At 43.3% G+C, this 17,138-nt stretch overlaps 1 protein-coding gene across 4 annotated transcripts in view; it reads right to left on the bottom strand.

Moving 5' to 3' along the window:
• Positions 1–305: 305 nt before the first annotated feature.
• Positions 306–17,138, bottom strand: part of Pik3r3 (phosphoinositide-3-kinase regulatory subunit 3) — a 72,514-nt gene continuing 55,681 nt past the window's right edge. For all 4 annotated transcript variants that reach the window (XM_039110699.2, XM_006238714.4, XM_039110698.2 and 1 more), the window contains 5 exons: positions 14,511–14,653; positions 13,586–13,762; positions 10,471–10,545; positions 9,951–10,121; positions 306–3,846 (listed from right to left, as the gene is read on the bottom strand). In XM_039110699.2, the coding sequence (XP_038966627.1) occupies positions 3,648–3,846; positions 9,951–10,121; positions 10,471–10,545; positions 13,586–13,762; positions 14,511–14,653 (765 nt within the window). In that variant the 3' untranslated portion in view covers positions 306–3,647. The remainder of the gene's footprint in view (positions 3,847–9,950; positions 10,122–10,470; positions 10,546–13,585; positions 13,763–14,510; positions 14,654–17,138) is intronic.

Genomic DNA, 17,138 nt, shown 5'->3' with positions numbered 1-17,138 from the left:
GGGTAAAGTGCCCTGAAGAGGGACAAGAGGATAAACTATAAAACTAAGTCCATTTCTCCTAGTCCCAGAGGAGAAAGAGAAAATGATTATTTCTGACCATGAGAACCAATAAAATGCATTTACGCAAATAGGAGTTAAAGGGAGGAAATGGCTTTCATTTAATTGGGGGCGGGGTAGATAGGTTTGTTGATATCCTCTGACAGGAGGGAGAATCTCTCCAGTATGGCCCCCAAGACTGCAGAACCTCTTACCTTCCTCCCGAACCTGCCTTAAGCCCACTGCCCTCTGCCAAGAAAACAAAGAGCTTCACTGCATTGTCTTTATTGCATCCGGAGCAAGTTGGCCAGACCATTCCACATTTGGAGAAGGTTTAAAAAAAAAGCCCAACAATCTTCTCATCTTACCTTCCCCCCCCCACCCCTTCCCCACAACTGCACAGCAATGTCTGAACACATTTGGTGACAAGAACAATTTGCAAAAGTGGTCTAGAAATTACATTATGAATTGTTCCAACACAAGACACAGTTGGCTTCCTTCTGAGTCAGTTATTTTTACATAAACTACATGGATTTTTTTTATTACATCAAAGACAACAGAATAGATTCTTCACAAGAAACAACAGGAGTACCAAGGTTACATGCGAGGATTTGTAAGGAAACAAGGGTGGTTGTCACAAATGGCTAGAGCTAAGTCAAGAGTGAGCAGTTGGCAGCAAAGGACCAAGAATGGACCCCCGGTCTATGATGCCATGGAAACCTCACAAAGATCTACCTGGCAGTAGAGATCATCCTAGAAATCAGAGCCTGCTCAGATACATTTCTTTTTAAGTTGAAGAGAATGGGTGGAGCTGGTACCTTGCAGAGAAGGCACACAAGGGAGACCCCACACTGGCTTAAGGAGTCTCAAGTGAATGTGGAGATTGTATGTCTTAGGAGTGGAGCTACAGGATGTCTTCTATCCTGGAGCAGCAATGAGAACGTAAATACCTACCTATGCTTGAACTGTGTCGGGTGCAAACAGCCTTGTTTTGTTTTTATTTTTTAAAAAAAAAAAATGTATCTCACCAAGCCCAAGCTGCTTCCCTGCTGGGGAGCTGGCTGGCGTGCCCTACGGTTTGCTCTGTCTCTACCCTCTGCTTTAGTCAGTGAGACTACAGCTAGGATGCCAAAGGAGACAGTCCCAGGACCTGGATCATGGGACAAAACTTTGAGCTCTGGGAAGAAGACCAAGATGTGCTTCCGAGCCATGATGGCTCCCTCAGACACCAAGGCCACGGTTAGGAAACTGGTCTTTATGCCACTTCCACAGCTCAGGGTCAGATAAATCATGAAGCAACTTGTCAGAAAAGGATAGCTTCCAATTAATTAAATGATCCCTAGTCTCAGATCTCAAAAAGCGTTCAAAGGAAAGGAATGTAGGACTGAAAAACAGCCGTTCTCCACAGTCCAGTCTGGGTATGGAGCTAAGATGCTTTCTCCTGAACGTCTTCCACGTCTGCCTGCAAAGTAAGGACATTGTTCAACACTAAAGCTGTGTATTCTTCCATTCTGACTTACTTGGAAGAGATTTAAAAAAAAAAAAAAACAGCATCAGGACATACTAAAATTTTAGTGCTGGACCAGAGGGATTCCTCCCACCTAATTTTGAGCATATAACCGCTTCAGCAAGTCCAACGTCAGTACAGCGCCACATAGGTATACCAATCAACAAGTAGCCTGGCATTACTTGGTAAACTGAGCAAGATTTCAAGCTGGCTATTTTGAAAAATACTGGGCCTTAAACAGCAGCTGAGGGTGGTCGATTTCCTCTCATTTCTTTTTTTTTTTTTTTCTTTTTTTTTTTTTTTCCGGAGCTGGGGACCGAACCCAGGGCCTTGCGCTTCCTAGGCAAGCGCTCTACCACTGAGCTAAATCCCCAACCCCCGATTTCCTCTCATTTCATACTGGAGCATGAACAAGAAAAGCAATAGCATACCCTACCCTCACCTGTGACAACCATTACCCAAAGCTTTTGACCTATCTCTATACGGTTGTTCATTCTAGACACTGTCACCAAAGGAAGTGCTCAGGGAAAGTCATATTCGTCTTTATTTTGGCCCCCAAACTCCAACTTCCCTGATTGTAAGCCTTATGAGCCAAGACCCAGGTACAGGCTGCATATCTAGAGTGCCTGACTGCAAATCTCTGGGCTCAAGCAACTGAGTCATACTGAGCCTGTTATGGCTCCAGGATTGACTCTGGCGCAGCTGGACTCTTAAATGACTATGAAGCCAGAAACAGATGCCTGCCCTCTCCTCTGTCTAACTTCACTTAGCTGGAAGGCTTAAACCACATGGAGCAGACTCATGGCCTAAAATCCCAGCCATGGAAGCCTGAGGGCAGGCTGGGCAGGCTATGCACACTGCCTTAACCGCAGGCTCACAAAAAGGGCAAATAGGAAAGCTTGTGGATTATTTTCCCAGATAGTCTGAACTCCACGCTAAGCGATCCCTTCTTCTGGCAAAAGCTTCACCCACAGTATGGAATAACATGTAATGTGACGGGCCCATGTGATTTACTGAGGTCTCTGACCACAAACGTGAGTCCTCCTTTAGCTAACTATAGCTCCCTAAACCCTATCCAGAGAAGGAAGGGAAATGAAGGCAAATTAACCCTTGAATAGTTTGGCAAGGCTTTAAACTTGAGGACGCACGCAACAATGCTGTTCTCGATCATTATTTGGTATATCAAGCCATCTAAAAGCACTGGATTGCACCTTTTCTTGACTCATAAAACAACTTACGAGGGTTTCAAACATCTTTAGTCTAAAGAAACACCACACGAGCACCAACTTTTCATGACTCACAGCTTACTATCTCCACAAAATATTCTATTCCTCATCTGAGAGAGGAGGCCAGGGCAGAGGGAAACACACTGACCAATTGTAGTGTTTGTTCAAACTCACATTTCTAGTTTCTTTCAAGTTTTGGTACAGTGTCCATTCAGCTACTACTGTCCTCCCATAGCCTTGGTCTGCAGTGCTGCCTTGTTGGCTTATAAACACAGTGCTTTAGAGGGAGGAGCTGGTTAAGATGCTGAAGCCTAAATTACGTTGGTGAAATTGAAGTAACATCAACTGAAGGGGTCTTTTGCCTCCTTGGTTTAGATTCTGTAAATGTAATCCCACACCTCCCTATTTTCCTTTGGTTGTTTTCCCTCCCAAACCAAATCCCATTTTACCACAGAGCCAAATCGGCTCCTTATTCGGGGGAAGGGGAGAGACTGTGGAAGCGAAACAACTGCCAGCAGAACTACAATCTGCTGCGTTCTCCAAGTTGAGGACAAGGAGACACGGACTCTTCAGAGGCTTCCACATAAACCCCACGCCGACCCACAAGTCTAACTTCTTTCAAAGGTGCCTGACAACAAAACCGAACCCCATGAAACCAATAACTGCTTCCAGCTTAGTCCATCAGTGCAGCAGCACGCCGAGGCCAGAGACCCGGGCCTCATTTCTCCCCAAATCCAAGCTACTGCTTGGCCTCTCCACTTCACATTCACAGAATCACTTGTGCAAAACAGGCAGTCTACGTCGAAAGAGTGCCCTCATCGTAGTCTAATAAAAACCATAGGAAAGAACTGCTGGAGAGCATGTCTCTTCCACTCTGCTTATCTGCAGAGAGAGGGCATCTGTGCGTGGACAGGGTAGGCGAGCGTGACGTTGAGGGAGTCGTTGTGCTGGACCAGGGATGTCTGCTGGTAGTGGAGCACCAGCTCCTTCAGCGAGCCGTACAGGTTGTAGGGTTCTGCAAAGCCATATCCTCGAGCAGTGCTGTAGATGACACAGTGCTTCACCTCCCCGTCTGCACTGAAAGACAACACAGGGAAATGCTTATGGCTGGTAAACAGGAAGTCCAGAACAAATGTTACACAGAGGACCCCATGAAGAAACACCCGTTAATCAAACACAACTGTGCCTCTCAAAGGCTTGACCTCAAATACTTACAACCACAACCACCACTCCACATGCAAGTCTGCTCTCTGTCAACTGCTGTAGCTTATACAGGTGGTAGCACTGTAATTTACTTTCTTCAGATTGTTTGCGTTATTTTGGGTCCCTTGCATTTCATAGGAATTTTAGAAAATTTTTTTTTCTTTCTGCAAATATTCAGCAAGGGCTGTTGATTTTGTTAGGATTGTGGTAACTATGTAGATCAACTTTATGAAAATATTCGGTAGAAAGAAAATCAAGTTCATTACATTTCAAGGAGCTGAGGAGGTGTGACAGTGACAGGAAAACTGCCTCTACATGAGCAGTTCTCAACCTGTGGGCCACAACCCCTTTGGGAGTCAAATGACCCTTTCACAGGGGTGTCACTTAAGACCACTGGAAAATACAGATATATATATTTATATTTACATATATAATATATATATGTATAAAATTACTGTTATAAAGTAGCAATGAAAATAATTTTATGTTTGGAGGTCACTACGACACGAACTGTAAAGGTCAAAGCACTTGGAGAGAGCACAACCACTGCTCCAGATATAAAATGTGGCTATCTTCACTGACTAAACTCTTAGCTACTTTTATTCGCATTTCTCAGATAATCACTATAGAACTCCTATTTGTTTAGTTCCTAGGCAATTCCTAGTTGTAAATGGCCATGTCAGCTCCCTTTTGGGTTACTCATCGCTAGACACAGAAACACTGCTGTGTAAATGGGGCACGGCAGCCCCCAACAGTAGGGAAGAAGAAGCCTGAGTGTCAGCAACACAACACTTCTGAGGCCTACCTGGGTACATGGAACCCTGTCCAAAGATACATACATAATGAGTAATTATATCTATGGAGATGTGTGTATCTATGTGTATATATATACACATTCATATTTTCACATGTGCACATATGTATAATACACACACATGCACACATGCACACAAACATACAGAGAAAGAGAGTGACGTAATCTGCAACCTCTGTAAACCCATTTTAACTCTTCCTTTCCAATTACGATGTCTTTTTATTTTTAAAACAAAGTGTCAACAGTAGGCAGGCCTGATACTCCCTACATAGACCAGGCTGGCCTGAACCTCAGAGATCCACTGCCTCTACTGCTGAGCGCTGGGAGGGATTAGAGGCGAGCACCCCACTCCTGGCCTAGTCACGATGCCTTTCAGAGTGGACGTACTGCTCTTAGAGGAAGACATTCAAATTTCTATAAGTATGAAACCTTTTATCCAGTAGTAGAAATTCCTCCATATTCCTAGTTTATCTTATTCTTTAAGAAATGAAAGCGCTGGGTTTGCAAATACTTTCTGTGACTATATTGGGAAATCACGCACTCTTTGGCTCCTCTCCTAGTGTTATCACATTACTTGACTCTTTCTGTTAAAGCGCCCTTGCTTTTCTGAAATGACGCCTATTTAGTCATGATGCATAATGCTTTTTCTGAGGTCGCCTTCTTGGCGTTTTGTTGAATTTTTGTTTTCCTTTTATTGAAAATAGAATTTTTTTTCTCACATAATATATGCTACTTACAGTTTCCCCTCCCTCTACTCCTTCCAGTTCCTTCCCATCTCCCCTCCATGTGGGTCCAATCCCTTTCTGTCTCTCATAATAAATGGGATTCTAAGGGATAATAATAAAACAAAACTAACACATTGGGATTGGAAAAAAACAAACAGAAGGAAAAGAGCCCAAGAGATGGCACAAGAAAAAGAGATCTAGTTTTTCACACACTCAGAAATCCCCTGCTGCCTCAGTTCCTCTGAGCTTTGATCAGGTTGACGAAGTGGGCTCTGTGTTCTAGAGTCCTCGTCCCCTCAGGCTCTTACACTCTCTGCCTCCTCTCTCCCGCATCCTGGGAGAGATCTGATGGAGGCCTCAGTGTTCCAGGGCCTCTCATTCTCTGAATCTGAATGGCGTCTGGATGTGGGTCTTTGTATTTGTTCCCATCTACTACAGAAGAAAGGTGTTTGTTGTTATTTTGTTTGGTTTTGGTTGGTTAGTTATGGTTTTGGTTTGGTTTAGTTTAGTTTAGTTTTTCCAGTCAAGGTTTTTCTTTGTAGCCTTGGATGTCCTGGAACTCACTTTATAGACCAGGCTAGCCTTAAACTCTGCTCGTCTCTGCTTCCGAATGCTGGGATTAAAGGCATGCACAGTATTAAAAACTAAAGCCAGGAAGATTCTTTATAATGGCTAAGCAAGGCACTTACGTGTAGGGCAGAATGTCTTTTTATTTCGCTCGCGCGCGCTCTCTCTCTCTCTCTCTCTCTCTCTCTCTCTCTCTCTCTCCCTCTCTCTCTCTCTCTCTGAACAGTAGTAGTTGGTTTTTACCCTAGATCCTCTGGTCCTTGGTTACCCAAGCAGTATTGGGTACAGTTCCATCTCATGGAGTGGCCTTCAGCCAAGTCACACACTGGTTGATCAGTTCTGTACGCTTTGTGCCACCACTGTCAATCCCACGCTGTGGCTGGGTTGGTGTTTACATTTCATTTAGTAGCACACAGAGGAAATGACTTGTGTGGGTGTTGTCTTCAGCCATAGCGCCTTGCTGTCAGTTGCTGGATTGCGCCTACAGTCTTGGCAACAGCCTGGGGTGTTTGGAGGTCCCCAGGGCGTCCCTTTGGTCAATAACTCAATTAGCATGAGCCAATATTGTGACTGGAAGCTCCATTTGGTAACAAGAGATGGCCAGTTGGGCTCTGTCTTCCCAATTATTTGGCAATTTCCATTACATCTCCTCTTATATATGTATGCACTTTAGGACGCGTCTACTGTGTTAGGGTTCCATATGACTCCTCAAATGACCATTAATTTAAGTTGTCTCTCTCCGTATTTCCTCCCTTGTCCCCGTCTCTCCTCTTGGTCCTCCTGTTCCCTCCTGTTCCAGCCCCACCATCCATCCATAACTATTGTATTCCCTTTCCTAATGAGACCTCTCTGTGCCACTGCGCCCCCCGCCCCCTACTCTACCCTACCCTCTGTGCTCCTATGGAATGCAGCTTGGCTATCACTGACCTAACAGCCAATGTCCACACACAAGTGAAAACATGCCATATTGTTCTTTCCAAGTCTGAGTTAGCTCATTCTGTATGATTTTTTAAAATTCCATTTACCTGCAACTTTTATTGTTTCATTTCCTTATCAGCTAAGAAATATTCCATCGTGTAAATGTACCACATTTTCTTTATCCATTTTCCTATTGAGGAACATCTAAGCTGTTCCCAATTTCTGGCTATTATAAAAAAAAAAAACCAAAAAACAAGGGGGCTGGAGAGATGGCTCAGGGGTTAAGAGCACTGACTGCTCCTCCAGAGGTCCTGAGTTCAAATCCCAGCAACCACATGGTGGCTCACAACCATCTGTAATGGGATCCGATGTCTTCTCTGGTCTGAAGACAGTGACAGTGTAGTAATATACATAAAATAAATAAATCTTTAAAAAACAAACAAACAAACAGCAAAGAACATGGTTGAGCAAGTGTCTCTATGTTAGGATGAATCTATGGACCTTTGGATCTATGCCCAAGAGTGGCTTACAGCTAGATCTTGAGAAAGATCAATTCCCATCTTACTGATTTCATGGTGGTTGTACAAATCTGCACCAACACCAGCATTGGACCAGTGTCCCCTTACTGCACTTCCTCACCAGTGCGAGCTGTCACTTGTGCTACTGACCTTAGCATTCGCACAGGTGTGAGACAACATCTTAACGTGGTTTGGATTTATATGTCCCTGATGACTACACTCGGGTTGTTGAACATCTGTTTGTTTCTTAGCCACTTGAGTTTTCTCTTTAGAGAGTTCTTATTTAGATCTATATCCCATTTTTAAATTGGGTTGTTTTCTGGATATCTAGTTTTTTGAGTTCTTTATATGCTTTGGCTATTAGCCTTCTACAGGATGTGGAGTTGATAAAATCTTTTTCCCATTCTCTAGGCTGTTGGTTTGTCCAAATGATGGTGTCCTTTGCCATGTAGAAACGTCTCGGTTTCATAAGGTCCCATTCATTAATTGCTAATCTTGGTGCCTGTGCTAGCAGTGTTCTGGTCAGAAGTCCTTTCCCGTGCTGATGACCTTCAATCCCATCGGCTTCAGTGTGTTATTGCTTTTACGTTGAGGCCTTTGATCCATTTGGAGGTGAATTTGGGGCAGGGCACAAAGTTGAATTTATTTGTATTCCTCTACATGCAACCATGCAGTTTGACTAGCATATTTGCTAAAGACAATTTTTTGTATTGTCTTTCTGGATTTTTTATTTTAAACTTCAGGGGTTTACATATCGGTCTTCAATTCAATTCCAATGATGGACATGTCTGCGTTTATGCCAATGTCATGCGATTTTTACTACTACAGCCTTTTATATGGCACAGCTTTAAACCAGGCAGGTGGTACTGCAGGAATAGGCTTACTGCTCTGCCTCATTTCAGCTTCCCTGGGCATCTCATGTTTCCACATGAAACTAAAACTGTCCTTTCAGGCTTTGTGAAGAACTGTGTGGAATCTTGACGGGAATCTCTCTAGGTTGCTTTTGGTAGAATGACTATTTATGGATCTTACTGATTCACAGTATGGGAGATCTTCTGATATCTTCTTCAATCTCTTTTTTAAATGACTTGAATGAAACTTTTATTATACAAGTCTCTCACTTGCTTGGCTAGGGCTACCCAAGTATTTTATATTGTTTGAGGCTCTGGTGAAAGTTGCCTCCCGGATTTCTCGGTCCACTTGTCTGTCGTTTGTGGAGAGCTACTGATTTTTGTGAGTTCATATTGTATCCAGCCACTTTGCTGAAAGTGTTTATCAGCTCTAGGAGACATGCTCCTGCCTCCTTTGCTTGTTCTTCTAAGATGTGAAACCTAGGGCGCACTGTCCCATCTGTCACTTCACTCTCACAACTTACGCAGAGTAAATCAAACAAAAGTGGGATGCTGTGTGTCACCCTCCTGTAGATGGCCGCAATACAGCAAAACATTGTACTTCTCAGCTCTGCCTTCATTTCCTTCCATTGATGGCATTCAGGCCTTAGGATCCAGTTCTAAGACCTCTTCCATAAACCTCTAACTCTTTTTCTATGAGCATTGCCACACTGGAAAAGCCTACCCCTGAGAGCTACTTCACAGTGCCTCTAATTATCTTACATACTGTAGGAATGAAGCCTAGGAGCTAAGGGTGAGAACTTCTGCCTCTGAGTGTAATCTCGTGGCTCTCTGCGTCCCTTTCCATGTGGCCCTCCTTTTTTTTTTTTTTTAAGGTACAATACAAAGTAACAGGTTTTCATGTGACACTTTAAAGGTTCTTAAATTACATTTAATTCTTTATGTTGAGACACACATATTATGTGTGCATGGTGTGCATGTGAAAACAACTTGAAGGGGTTGGTTTTCTCCTCTGCCATGTGAGTCTTCCGGTCATCAAGCTGGGTAGCAAGTACCTTTACCTGCTGAGCTACCTCGGGGCCCCAGGGTGACTTCTGAGGCGTATCTGTCATCGTACCGCAATCATATTATATTCCCCTGGCTACCATCTCTTCCTCTTGCTTCTCCCCAGTAGTGACAGGGTTTCACTATATAGCCTTGGCTGTCCATCTTCTTGCTTTTATGTTGTTTCTATTTACACTTATATTCTGTGTGAGAGAGAGAACAGCCATAATTGTCTGAGGCAACTGTGTGACAGCATCACTTGGTCATCTTTCTTTACTTCCTAAGAACTTTAGTAGGGACACTTTCCTCAGAGCAAGTATTAGACAAGGGACAGGTAAGTAATGTACCTATGTTACACAGCAAGTAAGCAGCAAGGCCATACATACCACACCCATTCCACCCTAAAACCATCTGATAAATTATATAACTTAATGATGACCCATACTTTATCACCATACTCCAATCCCATCTCGATTTTATGACAATGACTTTCATTAATTAATGCAGATTTGAAAAGGTCGTGTCCCCAGAGAAGACTTACACCACAGAACAAGCGTAACATCCTTTCTTGCTACTCTCACGAATTAAGAATGCACCGTCTGGCTTCCCATAAAGCAGGTCCTCTGCCTGTACTCGGTTCACATCCTCCACAAACCAGGTCTTCTCATCATAATGCGGCAGGCTCTCATCGTCCTCATTGATAAAATAGCCTCTAAAAGTTAAATATTCGAAAAGTTATTCTAGCAATCAGTTTTCTTATATCTAAAAGCTAATAAAATGTTGTTTTCGATCTTTATAAAATTAGGTGAATGTTCAGTTTTAAACAACTTTCCTATTTACTATGGTACGAAACCTATAGAACTCGTTCAGTAAGCTAGGACATTTGAATGGCACTGTATGCATCCGGGTTTCACGTGGGTCATTTCTACACTCAAGTGTGTACACTGCATTCTTCAGGCTACTAGTTCAAAAGAGGTGCAAAGGCCTCGATTCTGCTAGAGAGCCTGAGAGCCCACTTCCCTCCCACATGCACAATGGGAGGACCTCCCTGAGGGACTTACCCATCTGTGTCCTCACTCTTGATCCCCAGCCAGGCGTTCAGGCGCCTCTGCCTCACTCCCCTGTGATTGAGCCATCTGCGGAGAGGGAAGACCCATCAGAACTGAAATGCCGGGGCAAAGTCAGTATACTGAAACCAGCTAAGCTTTAACAGACCAGGAACCTCTGACTTCTAGTCTCTAGAAGAGTGGCCAGAGTTTCCCCTAAATTAGTCTCTCAATTACTTTTCCCTCAACTAATACCACAATTTCCCTGCAAAAAAAAAAAAAAAAGAAACAGAAGAGTTCTTGAAATTGGGTGTGTAATCTTATTTTCTTTCTTTTCTTTTCTTGAGGCACACGCATGCTTGCTTCCGCACACAGTGGAAACCCGTGGTCTGAAACAGGGATATGAGAGTGGGGTATAAAACACTTCCTGGGGCTGGAGAGACAGCTTAGTGCTTGAGAGCATACACTGCTCTCTTAGTTCAGTTCCCAGCACCCAAATGGTGGCTCACACTTACAACCCATCTCCAGGGGGATCCACTCTGGCCTCCACGTCCACCTGAAGTCATCTGCATTCATATATATGATTTTAAAATAATAAAAATAAATCTTTTTAAAAATACACTTGCTTACCAGCAGCCCAGGCTTCTTTCTTTAATACTCACTAGTATTGGAAACATCACCTCAAACATCTCTGCCCAAACTGCTTCAACTAAAGCCTGCTCTTTCCCATTTCACCATCTTCAGAACCCCTGGAGAAGTTCATTATTTTATACTTTTACTGTTTGTGCTTGCCCCACACCCACTAAACTATATTGAAGAGATTTCTCTTTTGCTTATGGCCATATTGCCAATGTCTTAAACAGTGCCAGCATATAGATAATCATTGCACAGTAAATATTTGCTGTTAAGAAAATCTTTACAACCCTGGGTTCATCCTAATGTCTGTCACTAACCCCGAGGACATTACATGGCCTGGCATCACCTCTGGCTGTTTAAAGAGACTGATCTGTGAGGACTCTCCCTTCAGTTAACATGGGTTTTGTTTCTGACAATTAGTGAAACTGGAAAAGAGATAGAATGTGACTTAGTCATGATCATCCCAACTGTAGAATTTGTTTTTAGTCTCTAGTGGACTGTATTTACTGTGTGTTTATAAATGTAACTGAGAAGCTGGTTCTTTCTTTCCACCATATGGGTCCTGGGGGTCAGACTCCGGTTACCATGCTCAGAAGTGGGTGCCTTTGTCCATTAAGCATCTCTTTTAACCTCCCCCCCCCTTTTAAGATAGGGTCTCAGCTTGTCCATGCTAGTGACTGGAGCAGGGCTTAGACTGCTGGATGTTCCTATCTCTACCTCTAAAGTGTTGGGATCACAAATATATGTCACCATGTCAGCAATGATCTAAATTCTACTCAAGGGCTGGAGAGATGGCTCAGCAGTTAAGAGCACTGACTGCTCTTCCAAAGGTCCTGAGTTCAATTCCCAGCAACCACATGGTGGCTCACAATCATCTATAATGAGATCTGGGGTTATCTTCTGGCCTGCAGGCACACATGCAGACAGAAAGCTGTATGATGTATACATAATAAATAAATATTTAAAAAAAGAAACTTAAATTCTACTCAAACTATAAACAGAATTCTCAAGGTTCGATGTCTGGACCATGCTACATCATAAATGGTCTGTATCCTCCTAAAGTTTACATGTTGAAATCTTAATCCCAATATATCACTATTAAAAAAGAGGCAGGATAGAGCCCTCGTTACCAGGACTACTGTCCAAGAGCACCACAATGCTCTTGGTGTACAACACAAATGCAGGCAAAACTCACGCACAGAATGAATAAATCTTTTAAAAAGGGAGAAAAAGAATCGGTTAGGGAACTGCAGAGAGAGCAGCTCAAAGCACAGGCTGCCCAGGTTCCATTCCAGCACCCATACCATGAAGACAAAATACATACACATGAAAACAAGGAAAAAATGTCAAACCATTGTTTTTCACTACTCAAAGGATCTCGAGTACCTACTAAACACACAATTTTTTATTTAAACACAAAATTTCATTTTTTGTAGGCATACATTTTTACATTTGGGAGAAGAGGCATGGCCCTAAATAAAGGTCAGAGTAGTGGGTTGGTGTGATATTGCTTGTATTATAATGCTAAACACTGGCTCTCAAGACCCGGTTACACCAGTGAACAGATCCTTCATGTACACCAAGTGATGCTATGGAAACCTTGCTTCCCAGTTTAACTGTCGCTAGACAGCGAGAGCCTGTGATTGGGCAGTAGAGAGAGAAAGGTGGGGTTTGAGGATCGAGTGGAAGGTTGCAGGTAGAAAGAAGGGAAAAAGAAGAAATGACACCAAGAACGGAGGAGGCCACCATGAGAGGAGATGGACCATAAGCACATGGCCAGGACAAACAGCAAGTAACAAGGGACAATGGCTAGGAGATAAATTACAATAGCTCTAAACTGCCCAATCCAGGATTATGGCTTATAAATAAAATACCCACACTGTGTGTCCTTTACAAAGGCTAAATAGAATGATTAATTCCACTTACAAGTCAAAGAACAATTTACAGAGGTTGGTTTTTTCTACCATGTAGGTTGCCTGAAGTCAGGTTATCAAGCTTGGTGGTCTTTACTTGCTGAACCATCTTGCCAGCACCCCCCCCCCGTCTCTCTCTCTCTCTGTCTCTGTCTCTGTCTCTCTCTGTCTCTGTCTCTCTCTCTCTCTCTCTCTCTCTGTCTCTCTGTCTCTGTCTCTGTCTCTCTCTCTCTCTCTGTCTCTCTCTCTCTCTCCCTCTCTCTCTCTCCATCTCTTTAAAACAGTGTTTTGTGTAGTCCAGGCTGGCCTCAAACTTGCTATGTAGTTGAAGCTGGCCTTGAACTCCTCCTGGGCACTGGGACCACAGACATGTATCATTTCTTAAGCATGAAACTCCGTTAAGGAACTGCCTGTTCTATTTATGCCATTCTGGGTTCTCTAACTACTAAAGGGCCCATTCCTAAATCCTTACATATTACCTTCTAGTTTCCAAATTCTCCTCCCATTGATGATATTTCTAGTCCCAGTAATGAACTATTACTGGTGTGTCCTCCCTCAGCATTCAGCCCCAGACTACTCACACGAGGTGCTGGTCTCGGATCTTACGCAGCTGGATCAGGTCAGGCTTGATGCTATTCATTTTTTTATCTATTTCCCGGTTGTCCAAAGCTTGTTTCTTCAAGTCCTGCTCAAGACGCACTTTGCTATCGTGAATCTCACCCAGACGGGATTTCAATTTATCGTAATTCATCATAATCCTGTGAAAATACATGACACATTAAGTCTAAAACATCGACAGAGGCAGGAAGATCATAAAGCACAGACAGGTCCTAACACCTTGTGGGGCTTGTTTGTTTGTGACTGCTTTACACAGGCCTCACTGTGCTATACAGGCTGGTCTTGAATTCTGCGGCTCAAGCAATCCTCTTGCCTCAGCCTCTAGAACAGCTGAGACTATACAGATGGATGCATGCCATTATTCCCAGCCAGGACTGTAGGAGCATGATTACGGTAGTCCAAGTCCTGGGGCTGTATCAGGGGAAAATAAGCCATGTGTCTCTGAGTGAGTTTGCAATTCAGTGGGCATGTTATATTGGGATCAGGACCAAACACTGTGGGAACACTGACAAACACTGCTAAGCAGTATGAAGTATTGAGGAAGACTTCCCATAAAAGGTTATGTCTAACCTAAGGCCTACAGATGGGTGAGAATTAAGACTTTACAGAAATAAAACACATAGACGAGATGGCATTTGGTACCATTAGTATGAATAGCCAGCAGTTCCATATAACATTTGCAACTTGACGGGGTAAAAACAAACAAGACAGAAATGTGTTAATAAAGAACAGTCTAGGGGCTGGGGATTTAGCTCAGTGGTAGAGCACTTACCTAGGAAGCGCAAGGCCCTGGGTTCGGTCCCCAGCTCCGAAAAAAAAAAACAAAAAAAAAAAAAAAAAAAAAGAACAGTCTATTTCAGTATTGTCTGAGGTATTAAGTACACTCACCGCTCAATCTCCTTCTCATTCCCCTCTCTGCGAAACCGCTCAATATAGTCTTTACTGTGTTGTTCTTGGGTATGACACTGCTCCTCAAATATTTTAATCGTTTCATTAAAGGCTTCAATGGCAGTTCTCTTCATTTGTATTTCCTACAGGAGAAAGAAGAAACAATATACAAATTTAAGGGCCTAACTCTGGTTCAGTGTACTTCTCAGAAAAGTAATGATTGTGTAAAAACTTCCAGAGGGAATAGTGCCAATTCCCATGGGCCAAGCATAATCAAACCACCACAGATGGCGATCCTGAGTACTTACAGTTCTAGGAATTTTCACTGGTAGGGTAGTTTTTCTATGTCTCATATTTACTAATTTCAATGAATGGTTATTAAGAACACACTACACTGGGAGTACTACCTGATAGATGATAAGAGAATTTATGAAACTGAGGCCTCTCACCCAGAACATGGATGACTCTGAATACCTGATCCTCCTGCCTCTGTCTTCCAAATACTGAGATACAGGCATTTATCACTATGCCTGGCCAATACATTCAACTTTTTAAACAAAGATGCCAACCAGGCCTTACTGAGATGATGGCATCTGTCTGGGCAGAGTAGGAGGAAGTAAGAGGCTTAGTCAGGTTCTTAAAAAGTTTTTGAGGCAAACAGAAAGCCAATGACGTAAACACTGCAAGGTGGAAAGCAGGTGTAGTAAATTCAAGAACCATAAAGCTAGGGGAGATGCAGTACAGTGAACTGTTCTAAGAAGTAACGTCAGACTGAGGAGACGGCTCAGTGAGAAGGAGCATCTGACACCAAGCTTGATGGCCTGAGTTTGGTCCCAGGACTCACATGATAAAAGAAGAGAACCAAGTCCTGAACGCTGTCCTCTGACTCCACAAACGCTGTGGTACACACACACACGCACTCACACACACACAAACGAAGAAATAAAAATGTAATAAAAAAACATTAAGCTGGGTGGTGGTGGCGCACACCTAGATCCCAGTGCTAGAGAGGCAGAGGCAGGTGGATCTCTAAGTTTGAGGCCAGCCTGGTCTACAGAGTGAATTCCAGGACAGCCAGAGATATACAGAGAGACCCAATCTTGGGAAAAAAGTTATTAATGAAATAAGGTTAGAGCTAGGCATAGTAACACATTTATAATATAATGGATGAGATGGAGGCAGGAGGATGAGGAATTCAGGCTTGCCTCAAGTACATAATGAGTTCAAGTATATAATGAGCCTAGGTTACAGTGGACTGTCTTTTAAAAAGAAGGGGCATATATGTAACCAAACTCCTTTTTTTTTCCATTTAGAGAATCCTGACTAATAATAGAGTTTGGGGAATGGTTTTTCTGTTTTGTTTTTTTTTTTTTTTTCTTTTTCGGAGCTGGGGACCAAACCCAGGGCCTTGCGCTTGCTAGGCAAGCGCTCTACCACGTTTTATTTGTTTTTTAATGCTACTTTTTTTTTTTTTTTGGTTCTTTTTTTTTTCGGAGCTGGGGACCGAACCCAGGGCCTTGTGCTTCCTAGGTAAGCGCTCTACCACTGAGCTAAATCCCCAGCCCCTTTTAATGCTACTTTTAAACAAAGGAGTAAGTCTGTGGCAATAGCTTGGTCAGTAAAGTACTCGACACACAGGCTGAAGACCTGAATTTGTTTCCCAGAATCCACAAATAAAAGACAGGCATAGGGTGGTGGAGGGATGCTTAGAAGTTAAGAGCACTGGCTGCTCTTCCAGAGGTCCTGAGTTCAATACTCAGCAACCACACGGTGGCTCACAACCATCTGTAAGAATCTGGTGCCCTCTTCTGGCCTTCAGCCATATATGCAGGCAGAATGCTGTATACATAATAAATCCATCTTAAAAAAAGAGACAGGCAGTGATGTGCTTGTGATCCTACTGCTGGAGAAGTAGAGACAAATGAACTCCTAAGGCTCACATGCCAGCCAGCCTTGTCGACTGGACCAACCTCACAACAAAGAGGACAGTGCCAGGTGACCAACACCAGAGGCTGACCTCTGTACGCCATTCACTCACTGAAATATAGACACAAAAAACCTGTGTTTTACAACCCTGGCTGATAAGTTGAAAGCTGGTTTAGGAGAGGAGAATGTGGAGGATACGGGTAAGAATATCAGTTAGGAGGCTTCCGCAGTGTTTAAGGCTTTATGGACAACTTCCTAGAAGGCACTGCTGGGAGGAGGTGAAATCTTTAGGAAGGAGAACCCACTGGAAGGAAGGAAGTTAGGTCACTGGAAGCATGCTGTTGAAGGAGTTATGGAAACCCTGGCCCTCTCCCGCTCTGATACTACCCTGAAACACCTAAAACTGTGAGCCAAAGGAGACGTCTCCTCCTCAAGGCTGATCCTCTCAAGCGTTTTGTGCTGTCTGTGTGATATGTCTCACTATGGAGCCCGAGATGGCCCTGGACTGGCAGGCCTGAAATTCAGACGTGCCTGTCCCAGCCTCCCTAGCGATGGGACTAAAGGTGTGCACACCACACCCAGCCGTCAAGTATTTTGTCACAGCAACATAAAAATCAAAAACACCAGACAAGAAAGTAGGCTAGCTTTAGACCAAGGTGTTAGTAGTAAAAGTAGTGAGAAACATGTAGATTCTGCACATAC

This window comes from Rattus norvegicus, chromosome 5 (assembly GCF_036323735.1).
Source record: "Rattus norvegicus strain BN/NHsdMcwi chromosome 5, GRCr8, whole genome shotgun sequence".
NCBI lineage: Eukaryota > Metazoa > Chordata > Mammalia > Rodentia > Muridae > Rattus > Rattus norvegicus.
This window is presented reverse-complemented; position numbering and strand designations above follow the sequence as displayed.